At 34.4% G+C, this 17,940-nt stretch overlaps 1 protein-coding gene and 1 long non-coding RNA gene across 6 annotated transcripts in view; one reads left to right on the top strand and one right to left on the bottom strand.

Annotated features, from left to right (window-relative positions):
- Positions 1-11,526, top strand: part of etnk2 (ethanolamine kinase 2) — a 38,803-nt gene extending 27,277 nt beyond the window's left edge. Inside the window, exons 8-9 of one of the 5 annotated variants that reach the window (XR_015501967.1) lie at positions 4,502-7,271; positions 7,521-11,526. Coding sequence is in view for 1 of the 5 variants with exons in the window: in NM_001034175.2 (NP_001029347.1) it covers positions 4,502-4,574 (73 nt within the window). In the remaining 4 variants the exon portion in view is untranslated. 5 annotated transcript variants of the gene reach the window in all.
- Positions 11,272-13,159, bottom strand: LOC147841870 (uncharacterized). The gene is made up of 2 exons (XR_015503068.1): positions 11,949-13,159; positions 11,272-11,830 (listed from the first exon to the last, which is right to left on the bottom strand). It is a non-coding gene; the product is annotated as an uncharacterized LOC147841870 (long non-coding RNA).
- Positions 13,160-17,940: the final 4,781 nt, after the last annotated feature.

Genomic DNA, 17,940 nt, shown 5'->3' with positions numbered 1-17,940 from the left:
GGGTCGCCACAGTGAAATGAACCACCAACTTATCCAGCACGTTTTTACACAGCGGATGCCCTTTCAGCCACAACCTATCTCTGGGAAAAATTTAAATATATTGTAATTTTAAATGTAATATTAGAATTGTTTTATAAAAATCCATTAGTATGTGAATGTTTTGCAAAACAGTATATATTATTATATACTGTTAAAATGATTATGCATTCCCGGTGATGGGAAGGGCATCCGCTGCATAAAAACATGCTGGATAAGTTGGTGGCTCATTCTGCTGTGGCAGCCCCAGATTAATAAAGGGACTAAGCCGAAAAAAAAATGAATGAATTAAAATGATTATGCTAATGAAAGATTTAATGTTATGTTTGCAATTTTTTATGCACTTGATTGTCAATATTAGAGAGAATTTTTAATTTAAATTATTTAAAATTTATATAATTGTAGAATTATTTTAAAAAACTGTTCAAAAGTGTATATAATATTTCGCCAAAAAATTTATTTTAATATACTGTTAAAATGATTATGCTATTGAAACATAAAGAAAAAGTCAATGATGGTGTTGTTAAGACTTTCAGAAAAAGGACTGAGACTAATAGCAGCAGCCAGAAGAGAGAACAACATCAAATTTACTATCCTGCCCCCATACACACTGCATTACAAATGCCTTGCATAAGCAGAGATTAATTTTTTGTAATTTGATGCAAAGATGGTATGATGCATTAATACATACACTCACCGGCCACTTTATTAGGTACAACTGTCCACCTGCTGGTTAACGCTTGTTTCTTATCAGCCAATCACATGGCGGCAACTCGATGCATTTAGGCATGTAGAAATGGTCAAGACGATCTGCTGCAGTTCAATCTGAGCATCAGAATTGAGAAGAAAGGTTAGACTTTGAACTATTTCTGAAACTGCTGATGCACTGGGATTTTCACGCACAACCATCTCTAGGGTTTACAGAGAATGGTCTGAAAAAAAGAAATAATCCAGTGAGTGGCAGTTCTGTAGGCGCAAATGCTTTTTTGATGGCAGAGGTCAGAGGAGAATGGCCAGACTGGTACCAGCTGATAGAAAGGCAACAGTAACTTAAATAACCACTCGTCACAACCGAGTAATGCAAAAGAGCATCACTGAACACACAACGCGTCCAACCTTGAGGCGGATGGGCTACAGCAGCAGAAGACCACACCAGGTGCCACTTCTGTCAGCTAAGACAGCAAACTGAGGCTACAATTCGCACAGGCTCATCAAAATTAGAAAAACATCACCTGATCTGATGAGTCTCAATTTCTGCTGTGACATTCGGATGGTCGGGTCATAATTTGGCATCAACAACTCGAAAGCATGAATCCATCCTGCCTTGTATCAACGGTTCCGGCTGCTGGTGGTTGTGTAATGGTGTAGGGGATCTTTTTATTATTGAGTATTGAGTATGAGTATTGTTGCTGACCATGTACATCCCTTTATGACCACAGTGTACCCATCTTCTTATGGCTATCTCCAGCAGCATAACATACCATGTCATAAAGCATAAATCATCTCAGACTGGTTTGTTGAACATGACAATGAGTTCACTGTACTCAAATAGCCTCCACAGTCACCAGAGCTCAATCCAATAGAGCACCTTTGGGATGTGGTGGAACGGGAAATTCGCATCATGAATGTGCAGCCGACAAATCTGCAGCAACTGTGTGACGCTATCATGTCAATATGGAGCAAAATCTCTGAGGAATATCTCCAGTACCTTGTTGAATCTACGCCACGAAGAATTAAGGCAGTTCTGAAGGCAAAAGGGGGTCCAACCCGTCACTAGTAAGGAGTACCTAATAAAGTGGCCTGTGAAATGTTAAAAACTTTTAAGGATTTAAGATGCCGGTAAACACATCATAACAGTCTTGTGAAAAGTGTGCATTTCTTCGTGCATACATTTGGAAATTTTAGAAATATTTTTGTGTATATCAAGATATTATTATCCAAGTCCAAAGTTTGCTATCGAACAGAAAGAAACACATCAGACCTAAAATACATAAGACATCTTTGACATAAAAAACAAGTCCTAAAAGCAGTGTCAATTGTCTTTGCACCTTAAAAATACATTAAGCTGAATCAGTGTATGAATGCCTCAGTTGGAGGTTGAGGTCTTCTATGAAGCTCTCCCACATACTGTGCATGAATGGCTGTGGATTGGTCCTTCTGTTGCCAGTCAATGGGGTTTGTTTTCAAGAGTTGAAAAGTACATTTGATTTAGGACAAGTGAATTACACCCTCTGTGACTTTAGCAACATAAACCACACACTGAATCTTCAGGATTGTGTATCTGAAACTTTACTTCAGTTATACTTTAGTTGTTGATTTTTTTTATTTTTTATTTTTTTGGGAAGGTTTGTGAGTTATATCATCCGTAGGCTGAGGATATTTTCGTAGGCATCGTGGTTCACTTTTATTAAACTGGCTCAAGTAATATATTCTGCAAACTTCCTACATTGCCAGTTTCTAAGCAACAGGTCGTGGCTCCTCTCAGGCTGCACCGCTTAACAACAAATCCCTGCCTGCGCACATCAGATCAGGAGGAATCTCACAGCCGGTTTGATAAATCAACCTCAATACATGAAGAAAACACAAATACTATTGATTTTATTAAAAGTCATTGTGTATTTTGAAGTAAAAAGAAGATTACCAGGTCTTAGGGCTAAAATATAACAGAATTTCACAAAAGTACCTTGTCATGTCTTTATTAGTGTTACATACTTTGTTTTTTTTATGTATTTACTAATATTATATGTAATCCAACATTGTGGCTCAGAAAAAGCTAATATTCCTCAACTGATGCTTAACAGAGCAGGGAATTTTTCACAGTATTTCCATTATTATTTTTATACTTTGTTTAAAAAATGTTTAGTCATATTAAAACAATTTAAAAACCCTTTTAAGATTCATATAATCAGCGAAATACATAAACTGTAATTATATATATATATATATATATATATATATATATATATATATATATAGTTGAAGTCAGAATCATTAGTCCCCTTTTGATTTTTTTTTTTTCTCTTTTAAATATTTCCCAAATAATTTTTAACAGAGCAAGGAAATTTTCACAGTATGTCTGATAATATTTTTTCTTCTGGAGAAAGTCTTATTTGTTTTATTTCGGCTACAATGAAGGAAGTCAATAATTTTTTAAAAAACATTTTTCAGACAAAATTATTAGCCCCTTTAAGCTAATTTTTTTTCCGATAATCTACAGAACAAACCATTGTTATACAATAACTTCCCTAATTACCCTAACCTGCCTAGTTCACCTTATTAACCCAGTTAAGCCTTTAAATGTCTCTTTAAGCTGTATAGAAGTGTCTTGAAAACATTTAGTCAAATATTATTTACTGTCATTATGGCAAAGATAAAATATATCAGCTATTAGAAATTAGTTATTAAAAATATTATGCTTAGAAATGTGCTGAAACAATCTTCCCTCTGTTAAACAGAAATTAGGGAAAAAATAAACAGGGGCGCTAATAATTCAGGGGGGCTAATAATTCTGACTTCAACTGTATATATGTATGTATATATATATATATATATATATATATATATATATATATATATATATATATATATATATATATATATATATATATATATATATATATATATATATATATGTAGTTGATCACAGTTGTAAGAGCAACAAATAACAACTTTTAGTTGATCATTTGGAAAAGTAAATATAGATTTTCCCGGTGGATCATCTGTTGAACTGCATCCCAATCATCACAAATACTGCAGAAGACCTATTGGAACCCGCATGGACCCAAGATTCTCTCAGAAATCAGTCAATATTAGTGAAGAAAAGAGATGGTTTGGGGTTACATTCAGTTTGGGGGTCGTGCGAGTGGATGACAGCATCAACAGCCTGAGGTATCAAGACATTTGTGCTGCCCATTACATTACAAACCACAGGAAAGGGCAAATTCTTCAGCAGGATAGCGCTCCTTTTCATACTTCAACCTCCACATCAAAGTTTCTGAAAGCAAAGAAGGTCAAGGTGCTCCAGGATTGGTCAAGCTAGTCACCAGATAATGAACATTATTAAGCATGTCTGCAGTAAGATGGAGGAGGCATTGAAGATGGGACTCTGGGAGTCCTGCAAGAACGCTTCCTTTGCCATTCCAGATGACTTTATTAATAAGTTATTTAAGTCTAAGCAAATTTAGACCTTACTGTTCTGATTAAATAATTAATAATCAAGGTATAATAATATTATATTTTGGTAAAATAAGTGTAATCTAGAGGCCTTTGCCTTTAAATATATGCCACTTCTAATAACAAATGATCAACTAGAAGTCAAGTTATTATTTGTTGTTCCTAAAACTTTTAGGAACTTTTAAAACAAGACTTTTTATCAAGTATATCAGTTTTATATATCAGTTATGTTTGGGATAATTATGATGTCCTCAAATTGTAACATTAATAGTTATTGTTTTTTTCTGTCTAGCTATGCAGTGCTACGATTCAATCAGTACTTCAAGACCAAACCTGCAGTAATGGCCCTGGAGATTCCCAAATGATTCTTCAAGACTGAGAGGACATCGCTGCTATCGGTTGGCCTCATCTTTGACCATTTGACCACTGATTCAGAGGCCTTTCCGGTCAGGGGAGGGAATAGGGTACTGCAGGGGGGAGCACTAGCACCTCTTTTTATTGGTTGGCAAATTGTCTACCAAATCATAGCTCCACAAATTCTTGATTCCTTCTCATTTCTCTTTGGGATTTCACTCCTAGTTGATCAAGTTTCCCAAGAAGTGAGTGCATTTTTATGTTTTAAATACACTTTATTTATTAACTGTTATGGGGCACTTAATTTGCACCAAAGTAGTCTGTTCTTGAAGCCGACTAAGGGATTTCTTTTGTCATAGGTTTTGCAGTGTGAGAGCTATAGCAAACTTATGCAGAATGATTTGCTGTGAAGGAGGCCTGTAGTGATGTTTAGTCAGGATATATGTTGATACTACAGGTGAAAAAAAAAAAACCTCAGCCTGTGGCTTCATAATGCTTTTGTCAAACGGATGTGGCCCACCGCTCTCTATTGCAATGACCAAAACTCCCTTAAAAGGAACACTCCATTTTTTTGTAAATAGGCTAGTTTTACTAGTCCTCTAGAGTTAAACAGCTTTACCATTTTTATGCATTTATCTCATATCCGGAGGCACTTTTAGCTTAGCTTAGCTTAGCATAAATCATTGGATCTGATTAGACCATTAGCATCTCACCCCAAAACGAAAGGTTTTTGATTGTTTTCCTATTTAAAGCCTGACTCTTCTGTGGTTAGATTGTGTACTAAGAACAATGGAAATTAAAAAGTTGCTATTTTCATATTTTCATGTGCTGCTTAAGTGCACTGCACCTGCTGCTGCCATGTTACAGCATCAAAATATAGTTCCTAGACATCTTGACTTGGAAAATAGCAACTTTTTTTATTTTATGTTGTTCTTAGTATATGACGTAGCTACAGAAGTCATGATTTAAATAGGAAAATTATCAATGACATTTTTTTAAATGCTAATGGTCTAATCTGATTCCATGTTTTATGCTAAGCTAAGCTAAAAGTGCTCCCGCTAGTCCCAGAGATCGACTGAATGGATTCAAAAATGGTAAAACTCAACATTTTTAACTTTTAGTGACTTGAAATCAATCTATTTCCAAAAAAACGTGAAGCATTCCTGCTTTTCGATTTATCTCACAGCGCTGTAATCCTAAAGTTGCTAATACAAAGTGTCCAGTTTCGAGCCAATCAGTGGTGACTCAAGAACTAGAAAGTTACTATGGTCAGAATCCTGCACTATTAAGCACTTGAGCAAATGACTATTAGTAACGGCAAGTAACCAAGTAACCATTTAATCTGACCTCCCTCCCAACATTCCCAAGATGTCGAGACCCTAGAGCATCTAGGACCATGTTTCCGCCTGTTTAGCCTTTATGGTTGCGACTTTTGTTGAATTTTCCACTCATCACGCACAGGCTATGGAACATTACCACCTGCTTCATCTCTCACTCCTGTCCTGAATGCATTTGCATCACCTGGCAGAGCTTAAACGGAGATTTGAAAGTTATTATATGCTCAACGATCATTAAGCTCTTTTCTAATTTCAGACCCCCCCTTAAACAACAATGTAATGGATTTTCCAAATGTGCAAAAGGGGGCAGTTTTTATGTAACAGTGTTGTGTGGTTTGATTCAGGTCACCATCTGTGAGGAGGACTCAATGTCCTGGAGCCGAAAAGATAAGATTATTTAAGTGATTGCCATCTCACTGGAGAAAGTCCTTAAAGGGATAGTTCGCGCAATAATTAATTTTACTCACTTTCATGTTTAAAAACTAGTCATTTTTATTTTATTATTTTTGATTGTTGTTTAGCATTACAGAAGACATTTTGAATAATATTGGTAGTCGGTAAGCATTGACATCTATAGTAGGGGGGAAAATGGGGTTTACAAGTTCCAACATTTTTCAAAGTATCTTTTTTTGTTTTTGAGTAAATGATATTGTTTGAACTGTCCCTTTAAATACATTGATTGCTGTATGTAAAGGTTTCTAAGGGTCCACTTTCAAAAGTAATTGATTTTTTTTAGTTTCTTCTAAAAATGCTTCATTTAAATAGCATTTAATTTAATGTTGTATTTATTAAGCTTTTGCCATAAAATCCTGCCTGAGCGTTTCAAAAAAAACTTGCTAGACACCTCTGAAGCATAAAAGTCATGCATTTGTCATGCATATCAAAAAACAACTCAAAATGCACCATTTTTAGTCACTTTAACTGTAGGATTATACTGTTCATTTAGATGACATTTGGGGGAATCTTTAAAGAACATCGTGGTCTGAAAATAAAATGTAGGCAAATATTCCAAAAACATCATTAAGATTAATGGCGTTACAGCATTAGTTTCATGAATATTATGCATGTTTTTTTCAAATTACTGTATTGCAGTATTATCATTTAATGCAAGTACTTGAGTAAAATGAGATTTGCAAAACAAAAAGTCTTGAATTTCGGGACGATAAAGAGCTAAATTATCATAAAAATTTACAGTTGCAAAAGGTCTTAAAGGGATAGCTCTTGCAAAAATGTATATTTTTGCTGTTAATTTACTCACCCTTATGTCATACAAGATGTAGGTGACAGTAGCTCAGTGGAACCCAGTGGAAAGTAGTTTTAGCGGCACTTTAAGAGTTAATATTACAAGCAAAAATTATTTAATAGCTCACTGTGAAAAAAAGTTGACTCAACTTAAAATTGAAAAGCAACCTGCTGCAGAGCTTTTTGAGTTGACTGAACTTAAAATTGAAAAGCAACCTGCTGCAGAGCTTTGAGTTAACTCAACTAAAACATAAAAGACAACTCGCTGCAGAGCTTTTTAAGTTGACTCAACTTAAATCCAGTCAAGTGCAGTGCTTGGGTTAAAAGTGGAGTACTCAAAAAGCTGTGCAGCAAGTTGCTTTACAATTTTAAGTTGAGTCAACTTTAGTTCACACAATATTTAATTTTTTAAGTTTAGTTTGGTTATGTTTGCTGTTTTTGTAAGGAATAACAGAAGATATTTGGAAGAAATCAGTTACAATTGTAGGAAAATCGCACTAATCCAGTTAATACAAGCACAGATTATCTAATACCTCATTGTCAAAAAAAAAAATTGTTAGGCAACCTGCTGCGGAGCTTTTTAGGTTGACTCGATTTAAATCCAGTTAAGTGCAGTACTTGTGTTAAAAGTTGAGTCAACTCAAAAAAGCTGTGCTGCAAGTTTAAGTTGCAATTTTAAGTTGTCAACTTTTTTTATTTACAATGCTATTGAAAATTCATTGAGGTCTGTAAAGTGAAACCACATCGGCTCAATGCTGAGGCTAAGGAATAAAGGGAATACTCTTGTAAATATTGATCTAAAAAAACTGATCTTTTCAGTGCATCATGAATTAAAAAGATATTTAAATCACTCAAAAATGAAAAATTCCTCATTTACTCACTCAAGTGGTTTTAAACAATAATTTCCTTCTTTTGTTGAACAAAAGAAGATATTGTGAAGAATGTTGGAAAAAACAGCCATTGACTCCTATATTGAAATAAAAATGCTTTGGAAGTCAATAGCTGCTGCTTTCCAACATTCTTCACAATATCTTATTTAGTGTTCAACAGAAGAAAGAAACAGATTTGTAACAAGTGGACGATGAGTAAATATGACAGAATATTAATTTTGGGGTGAACTATCCCTTTAATTCAGTTTTGCCTGTTTGTTTTTTGACCCAATGAGTTGCATTTTTTGAAGCACAAATGACACGTTTTATCAAAAAATAACATAGATTCCTAAGAGAAATTAACATCAACAGTTAATTACCCCCCCCCCCCTCCCTCATTCATATGCTAAATTTAGTCTCTTCATTATTTTACTTTAACACCAAGACCTGAACGTGCTTTTTGCAAGATTTCCTCCTCCGACTGCATTGGTGTGGCTTCATCGTCTCTCTGGCAGCTTCTTGAACCCAAGTGTCCTTTAACTGACCGAGCAGATCAGTCCCTGATTAATTAGGACAGCAGTCGTTTCTAGAAGGTCTTGAAACTGAAGCTCGTTGCGTTTGGGTCACGGTGAAATCTCTGAGGTGTCTCTGGCTGCGTGTCAGACGCAGGTTAATAATGAAACGCTTTGAGCTGCAGGCGACGACTGAAAGCAAGAGGCCCTTCAACCAAACCATCAATAATTTCGTAGCCAGTGTTTCTCTAATGAGTTGGAACTGCATGAGAGCTTTGTTCTGCTTGCGTTCACTTGTTAGATATAAAACTTGATTAGCTTTAAGTTATAAGCTGAATCTTGTGAATATAGTTCCAGGTCATATTTCAGACCAACGTTCTGTTTTACTTAAAGGGATTGTTCACCTCCTCATTTACCCCTTTTTTTTTACAAACTTGTTTGAGTTTCTTTTTTTTCTGTTGAACACAAATGTAGATATTTTGAGAAATGTTAGAAACATGTAACCACTGACTTTCATGTTATTTGTTTTTACTACTATGAAAGTCAATGGTGACAGGTTTCGGTTTATTTGTTCTGTTAAACACAAATGAAGATATTATGAGGAATGTTAGAAACCTGTAACCATTGACTTCTGTAGTAAGAAAAACAAACACTATAAAAGTCAATGGTTACAGGTTTGTCTAATTTCTCAAATTATCTTCATTTGTGTTTAACAGAATAAAGAAACTCATGAAGGTTTAGACACGAATGAAGATATTCTGAGAAATGTTAGAAACCTGTAACCATTGACTTTTATAGTGTTTGTTTTTCCTACTATGGATGTCAATGGTTACAGGTTTCTATCATTTCATAAAATATCTTCATTTTTGTTTAACAGAACAAATAAACTCATAAAGGTTCAGACACAAAGTAAGATATTTTGAGAAATGTTTGAAAAATCTGTAATCATTGACTTTTATGTTATATGTTTTCCTACTATGGAAGTCAATGGTTACAGGTTTCTGTTTATTAGTTCTGTTAAACACGAAGATATTTTGAGAAATGTTAGAAACCTGTAACCTTTGACTTTCATGTTATTTGTTTTTTCTTCTGTGGAAGTCAATGGATACAGGTTTCTAACATTTCTCAAAATATCTTCATTTGTGTTTAACAGAACAAAGAAACTCATGAAGGTTTCCACACAACTGAAGATATTTTGAGAAATGTTAGAAACCTGTAACTGTTGACTTTCAAAGTGCTTGTTTTTTCCTACTATGGATGTCAATGGTTACAGGTTTCTGTTTTTTGTTCTGTTAAACACAAATGAAGATATTTTGAGAAATGTTAGAAACCTGTAACCATTCCTATTACGCAAGTCAATGGTTACAGGTTCCTCCTTATTTGTTATGTTCACGGTTCAGACACAAATGAAGATATTTTGAGAAATGTTAGTAAAACCTGTAATCATTGACTTTTCTTTTATTTGCTTTTCCTACTATAGAAGTCAATGGTTACAGGTTTCTTTTTATTAGTTATGTTAAACACAAATAAAGATATTTTGAGGAATGTTAGAAACCTGTAACCATTGACTTTCATAGTGCTTGTATGTCCTAAAATGGAAGTCAATGGTAAGAGGTTTCTGTTTATGTGTTCTGTTAGTAGTTTTCTATGGTAGGAAAAACAATGACTATGAAAGTCAATGGTTACAGGTTTTTCACATTTCTCAGAATATCTTCGTTTGTGTTTACCAGAACAAATAAACACATAAAGGTTCAGAATCACTTGAGTAAAGTAAGTAAACAAAAGTAAATTGCGAGTTTGTTTTTATTTTTGGGTGAACTATCCCTTTAAACCCATTATGTAAGAAGCATGAAGGTTTGTATTCACATTAGAGAATTTGTACTTTAAGGAGAATCTTAAATGGTACATTTTCTGTATGTTTAATTAAAATCTCAACATTAATTGTACTTTAATGCTCCATACATTTGACATGATCTATCATGTGTGGTCATCTCACTAGATTCATAACTGAATTATTGTGGGTGAAATATGACCTGGACGTGTTCTTGATTTTTCAGCTTTTACCTTCGGTTGATTCATTTGTTCATCTTTGACACTCCACGACGACTGAAAAAATCTAAAAAGAGCAAAATATTGATATAGGTTGCGTATTTCATACATGCATGAAGAATGTTATGCATATAACATGCGTGCAATGGCAAGATATCGGTGTTAATGTACATATGTGAATGTGTCCACCAGAAGAAAACTTTTGACTTTAGTTTGTAAAATACGACTTGCTTAATCATTTTCTTTTACGATGTGAAGGACATTTCTAATGTGAAGGGGGCAGATGTTTACAAACACCGTTTCCTGGAAAGATAACGTTTAGTTGAACTGAGATTATATTTTTCCACTTTATGACCATTGGTTTAATGTGGCGACTGTTTATTCCCTGTGGAATAGAGATTAATTAATGGTGGGAAGAAGAAAAGACATTTCACAGCACCACCACTGTTTGTAAATAGATATTAGTTATTATCTCTGATTCGAATTGTCCTTGTAAACATCTCTTTTCAAACCTCTGCTCTTAAAAGGGATGTTTGCAGGAAACATCTGTGTTGGGGTTTTAGTTTTGTTTGCCGTTCTGTTGAAATCATACCAAACAAGTCGGCTTCACAGCGTGCGCTTTATTTGAGATCAGTTCTTCTGTGAAATGTACTTAAATACTGTACAGATAATGGTTCATTTATGCTTCTATCTTTAATATTTCTACTCGTTTTGTATATTGAACTGGACCGGGAGTGTATTGGGTTGGTATTGACCTAGGTTTGTGCGCGTGTGTTTGCTGGAGACCAGCAGGGGGCGCTACTGTAGTGCAGTGATGCTTTATCAGCACTGAGTTTATGTAAATACTGTGAAATATTGTGAAAAAGACTGTACAATGTTTTCGCTTCTATTCAACTGTGGGAGAATAATTTCATAATTATTCAACAAATTTTCCATTAAAATGTCAGAGTTGGATCTCTTTGTGTGTGTGTGTGTGTGTGTGTGTGTGTGTGTGTGTGTGTGTGTGTGTGTGTGTTTCCTTTTGTACATGTTTTCATTTGTGTTGAATAGAGCAAAGAAACTCATAAAGGTTCAGACACAAATGAAGATAATTTGAGAAATGTAAAAAACCTGTAACCATTGACTATCATACTATTTGTTTTTCCTACTATGAAAGTCAATGGTTACAGGTTTCTGCCGTACTCACACAGTTGCCTTGAACTGTTTGGATCTTGGTGTGTTAAACACAAAGGAAGATTTTTAGAGGAATGTTAGAAACCTGTAACCATTGACTTTCCTAGTATTTGTTTTTCCTACTATGGAAGTCAATGGTTACAGGTTTCTGTTTATTGGGTCTGGTTAACACAAATGAAGATATTTTGAGGAATGTTAGAAACCTGTAACCATTGACTTTCCTAGTGTTTGTTTTTCCTACTATGGAAGTCAATGGTTACAGGTTTCTGTTTATTGGGTCTGTTAAACACAAATGAAGATATTTTGAGGAATGTTAGAAACCTGTAACCTTTGACTTTCATGTTATTTTTGTTTTTCCTACTAAGGAAGTCAATGGTACAGGTTTCATTTTGTGCGTTCGGTTAAAAACAAATGAAGATATTTTGAGAAATGTTGGAAACCTGTTACCATTGACTTTCTTAATGTTTGTTTTTCCTAATATTAAAGTCAATGGTTACAGGTTTTTCACAACATTAAAAACTTGTGCTTTATATTTTCAATTAATTTCAATGTATTTTCTGAGACAAAAAGCTTAACATTGATTTGCTGCTAGTCTACTAACCTGATGTGCTGTGACAAAGTCATAAAGATTTAAAAAAGAAAAGAAAAAACACATTTTAACCAAAAATACACCAACAACAAAGGCAAGACAGGCAGACTCGTATTGTCTTAACCCAGGGGTGTCAAACTCAATTCCTGGAGGGCCGAAGCCCTGCACAGTTTAGTTCCAACCCTGCTCCAACACACTTACCTGTTGAGCCTGAAGGACTCAATTAGTTGGATCAGGTGTGTTTAATTAGGGTTGGAACTAAACTGTGCAGAGCTGCGGCCCTTTTGGAACTGAGTTTAACACCTGTGTCTTAACCGCTTCAGACCTGAATTATGTTCCAAGTTTATGACAAATGTAAAAGTATGTTAACACAGGTCTTGATGTTCCTACAAATGAGACCAAATTACGATAATAAAAATTCAACAACTTTTAAGTATATATATATATTATTTTTGTCCATTTCAATCAGGTCATTATAGTTGGAAAAAAAGTGTTCAAACATTATTCTTTGGATTCACTAATTTTTTTTTAAGTTAAGTGCTAGTAAACAACTTCAACTCATAATTTTCATGTCAATGTCAATTTTGCAGACATTTTTTTTTCAGTGTCGTACTTCGCAAACATAATTTATTTCCTTTTCAGCTTAGTCCCTTTATTAATCTGGTGGAATGAACTGCCAACTTATCCAACATGTTTTACGCAGCGAATGTCTTTCCTGCTGCAACACATCACTGGGAAACATCCATACACACTCATTCACACTCATACACTACTGAAATGTTGGCAAATATATCAATAAATCTGAATAAAAACATTGTAAATGTGGCTTCTGTGTCTGGAGTGAAGTAATGCCATGCTGCTTTGCAGTGTAGTGTTTTTTTTTTCTTTTCTAAATTACAACATGCTGAGCCTTACTGCCATTTGACTGGATGACAACCGTCTACTCTCATTGACCACAAGCTTTACATTAGATGAAATGTTCAAGAACGACGAAAAAACAGGGACTTAAATGCGATGTCCATAGTAATGGACACAAGGTCCGAGTTCACTCAAAAATGAAAATTCTGTCGTGAATTACTCTCGTTTTACTTGTTTTAAACCTAAAAAAGGTTTGTCAAAAGAACATATGAAGATAATAGATGCAAAATCCTCTAAGTGCCATCAGAAATGTTGATCTAAAATGAGCATTCCGTGTTTGTTTAGTTATTTTACTTTAAAAGCAATGTAAATAACATAATCTCTGAAATTTCTATATTTACACATAGCAGCCTGAAAAAAGTGTTTAGTTTAGAAGAAAATTCAGGTGGTACTTAAAGGTTTTTGCATCAGAGTTCTTCATATTTAAAAAGGCAACCTCTATCCAGTGCCTTCCATTGTAGGCCTATGTGTTGCTTATACAGAAGCAGGGACGGACTTATTAAGTAGGCCCTAAGTTATTTTTTTCCTCTAGATTTATTTATTTTTGAAAATAAACTGTTAAAAATATATTTTAAGTGGAACCTTCTTACATTATTAATGTAAAATTTTATACTATAAACTCACAAATATTAAAACAACTTCACAAACTAACTATATGTACAGTTAATTAGCATATTAGATTTTAAAATGTGCATGTGCACGACAGAAAAGTTCCATTATTTATGGGGGACCCCACGTTTTAAAAAGAAGTAATACCATAAAAACCTTAATGATTATAGACCGATATTACAACATATGATAGTGGTAAATTTGTTTTTTTTATTCGGGGTTTCTCCTTAATAATATAATTTAATTAATAAAAGTATTATTTGCAAACTCTAAACAGCGAAATCATATTAGCAGCCAATGACTCAAAGTCCAACATTGTTTACAGTCAAATAAACCGTGTTAATGTTGTTTTCAGGTCACACTTGCAGGTTATTTCAGACTGAATATTCAAAGTGCCGAGGTAAACAATACAGGGAGTGTGTAACAAGTTGTCACTGAATGAATGAGTGAAAACCAACTTTATCTTAATCAACATATGATAGAAAGTGAATAAAAGAGCTAAATGATTAATATAGGCTTCTTGGCATTGGTCGGGGGCCCCAATGGTTCTTTGCTTTCAGCAAAACATATTTTGTGTCCAACAGTAGATAGAAACTACTAGATTTGGAACCATTTGAGGGTGAGTAAACTTACATTTTTGGGTGTAAGTTTTAAGGGTGCATTCTAATTTAAACTACCCCTTTAAATTAGACAGTGGAGAAAAACAAATCTAAACCTTAATTATGTTTAATGGTTAAAGTACAATCATCGTCAAAATTGTAACCAAAAGTATAATAAAAAAACATTTTGTGAAATCCCTGTCCCCTATCCACTGCATACCGCATACTCCATTTTGTTTCACCTCTGGAGTAACTTGCATATCAAACGAGGATGGAGCCTCTGTTGACCCGAAGTGTATCGCCAATTTTCCGGTCAAACACTTGAGTTTCCTCGTTGAACTTTTGCCTGTCTCCTGTGGACGGTGTTGACCTGCATTCAGTCCCGTTATAAGCACAGGAAGACTATTATTAAGGATTTCCGGAATCAAACAAGCACAATGCAGAGCAACATCCTCAATGCTTTTGTGCAGGGACTATTTTACTGCTAGTCAGTCAGAGATACAGGTGTGCGATTAGCTGAAAACAAGCGTCTGCTAACATAAAATAAACAACAAAACATTCATTCTACCCACAGTATATAATTATTACAATTACACATATATGTAATGAGAAAGAATGCGTCATCTTTAAGCGATAAGTCTTAACGTTAGGACTGTTTTAGACCTGTTGCTGCCTGCGGAGTAACCCAGTCCACAGTGTGACTTGAGCGCCACGTTTCTAGGCCTGGTTTGTAAAATCTAACGTAAGATAAGAATAATGTAATACTATTGCTGGAGTCATGGTATGTTTAATACAACTGAAACATTTACAGTGTCGCTATGTAGGCTAACGTCGCTTTGTATTTTTCTTTTACGAATAATTCAAGATGAAACTGTGATATAGTATGTACGTTAATGTGCAGGGACCAGTTTTCTGCAAGTCATATGCTTCTGCTAAAAAGAAAAATACAACATACAGAACATTCGGTCTAGCCACGGTATATAATTATTACAATTACACATATATCTAATGAGAAAAAAACACGATGAATCCATCTTTAAGCGATGGTTTTGTCTTATAATAAGTCTTTATGTTTGGACTATTTTAGACCTGTTGGTACTGCCTGCGGAGTAACCCAGCATTTAAGTGAGATCCGGCTACAATGTTCTTCCGCAAGAAACACGATGTTTTAACAGGTAGAGCGCAAAGTTTCTCTGTAAGCTTGGTTAGTAAGCAACTGTAACATTTACAGTGTCGCTACGTAGGTTAACGTCTTGTTTTGTTTTGTTTTGTATTTTGCTTTTGAGAAGAATTCAAGACGTATCTGTGACTGTCAACTGTGATCTACAGGTACAACGAAAACCAATGTCTAGTTCACATGACGTGTTTATATTTGCCGGTAATATTATTAACGTTATTTAGCCAAATAATGTATGGATAAAGATTATAGAAACTGAATAATGAATCAAATATTAACATAATAAACACTTGTGATAATATTTGGATAATTTTTTAAGCCATTCGTTGTATCTTATAAGCATAAAGTAGCTAGAAGGTTTTTTTGTGGAAACCCAACATTTTAATATAATAAACCCACACCTATTGGACATAATGGCTGTATGTATATGATAATATATACAGAATTTAAACTTAAAGTCAAACGTTGCAGCTGACCTCGGGCAGGGGGGCGGTTTTAACATTCATTAAAATGCAAAAAAAAATTATAATAATAATTAAGACATCAGGTTGGATTTTGCTTTAATTTTTTTTAGTAAGCAGACTAAATGTAAATTTTTAAATACAGACTAATACAAAAACAAGCAACAACCAATTATCAGCCCGAAAAAAATCGAACATTTTTTACTGAAAATCTGAAACTTTACTAAACTACTTTGAAATGAATGAATGAATTAATGAAACAATAATTCATTCATTTTTCAAATTAAATTCCATTGAAACTGTGATAAAGGCAATATTGTACATTGTTAACATGGTAGCTTTTAAATGAATTCAGTAATTGGAGAGTTTCAACAGCATGTCACAACTCTGTCAACTCTGATTAAATTGTCTATGCTAGGGAGATACAATAGCTTTAATGCTTTTACCAATTTAAAGCTAAGAAAATAGTGATTGAAATTATACGAAGGAATAATGTTTCACAAAAACAAACGAGAAAGTATGAGAAATTTTTCTGAACATTCCAAAAACAAAAAAAAAAAAAAAAGCAACTTTTTTTCCTGAATGAAGTCTTGTTGCAACCGTCCACTGACCTTGCCTTTATCACTGTATTGAAAATTATAAAAGTTTGGTTTCTTCCTCGTTCTGTGATATGAAACCAGATCTGATTTCAAACACTGGATGTTTTAAAGAGGATTTCAGTGACACACTTTTACTTTATCTGTTTGTAAACACAATCATAAACGGACATTTTTATTGCACACGTGCTACTGTAATAAACCATTGCACTGGCTGGTTTTATCGTTATTTATAACAATAAGTGTTTTTTTATCAAGGGCAGAATTTTTACTGGTATATTACAAACAATAAGATATTATTACTTTGATTAATAATTGACACGTGACCCTCGGTCACATTTTTGGAAAAATTGAGTTTTCCCCACATATTTTTATTAAATGACAACTCGTTTACGCTATGTGACTTTATTTATAAGTTGTTTACATTTGAAGACTTTTTATTTCAAAAAACAAAAACGGTTTATCTACAAAGTGCAACCAAAGAGCTTAGAATGACCAAGAGGTGACACTCTTTCCATTACAACAGCAGCGCCCAGCAGCAGCCCCGGATTCCGCCGCTTATTGCTGTCGCTATGACAAGCAGCTGCTTTGTTTTTTACTTATATACTTAAAAAGCGAATTAAAGCTGAGGTACATCCTGACAGACGACAAAACAACACACTATGACAATCATCAGCACTTTTAATAGTTTATTTTACATACTTATAATATGCTCTTGTTCTACTAGAGCAGGGGGCACCAATCTCGGTCCTGGAGAGCCGGTGTCCCTGCAGAATTTAGCTCCAACTTGCCTCACACCTGCCTGGATGTTTCAAGTATACATAGTAAGACCTTGATTAGCTTGTTCAGGTGTGTTTGATTAGGGTTGGAGCTAAAATCTGCAGGACAGCGGCCCTCCAGTAACAAGTTTGGTGATCACTGTACTAGAATTTTCATTCTAAAATGAACGCCGCGCCATCTAGTGGCTGTTTTCCAAATTGCATTTGAGTGTCGCCTCTTGGTGATTCTATGCTCTTTGGTGGAACTCTAGTTTAAGATTCTTTCTCAGCTGATCTTTGTTATTTCACCAGACTGCTACATTGACAGTGGGAAAGACCAGAGAGACATACAAAATCAGGGTCGACTAAATAATGCCACACCACATAAAAAGTGTGTAAATGTGATGATTAAGAAGCATGTTTTGATTTTGAGATGAATGTTAAATTTTACATTGTTGAAAAGGAAACGAATATTAAAAATAGTCTAT

This window comes from Danio rerio, chromosome 11 (assembly GCF_052040795.2).
Source record: "Danio rerio strain M-AB ecotype USA chromosome 11, GRCz13ab, whole genome shotgun sequence".
In the NCBI taxonomy this organism is placed as follows: domain Eukaryota; kingdom Metazoa; phylum Chordata; class Actinopteri; order Cypriniformes; family Danionidae; genus Danio; species Danio rerio.
Note: the sequence above shows the minus strand (reverse complement) of the source record. Positions and strands in the feature narration are given on the sequence as shown.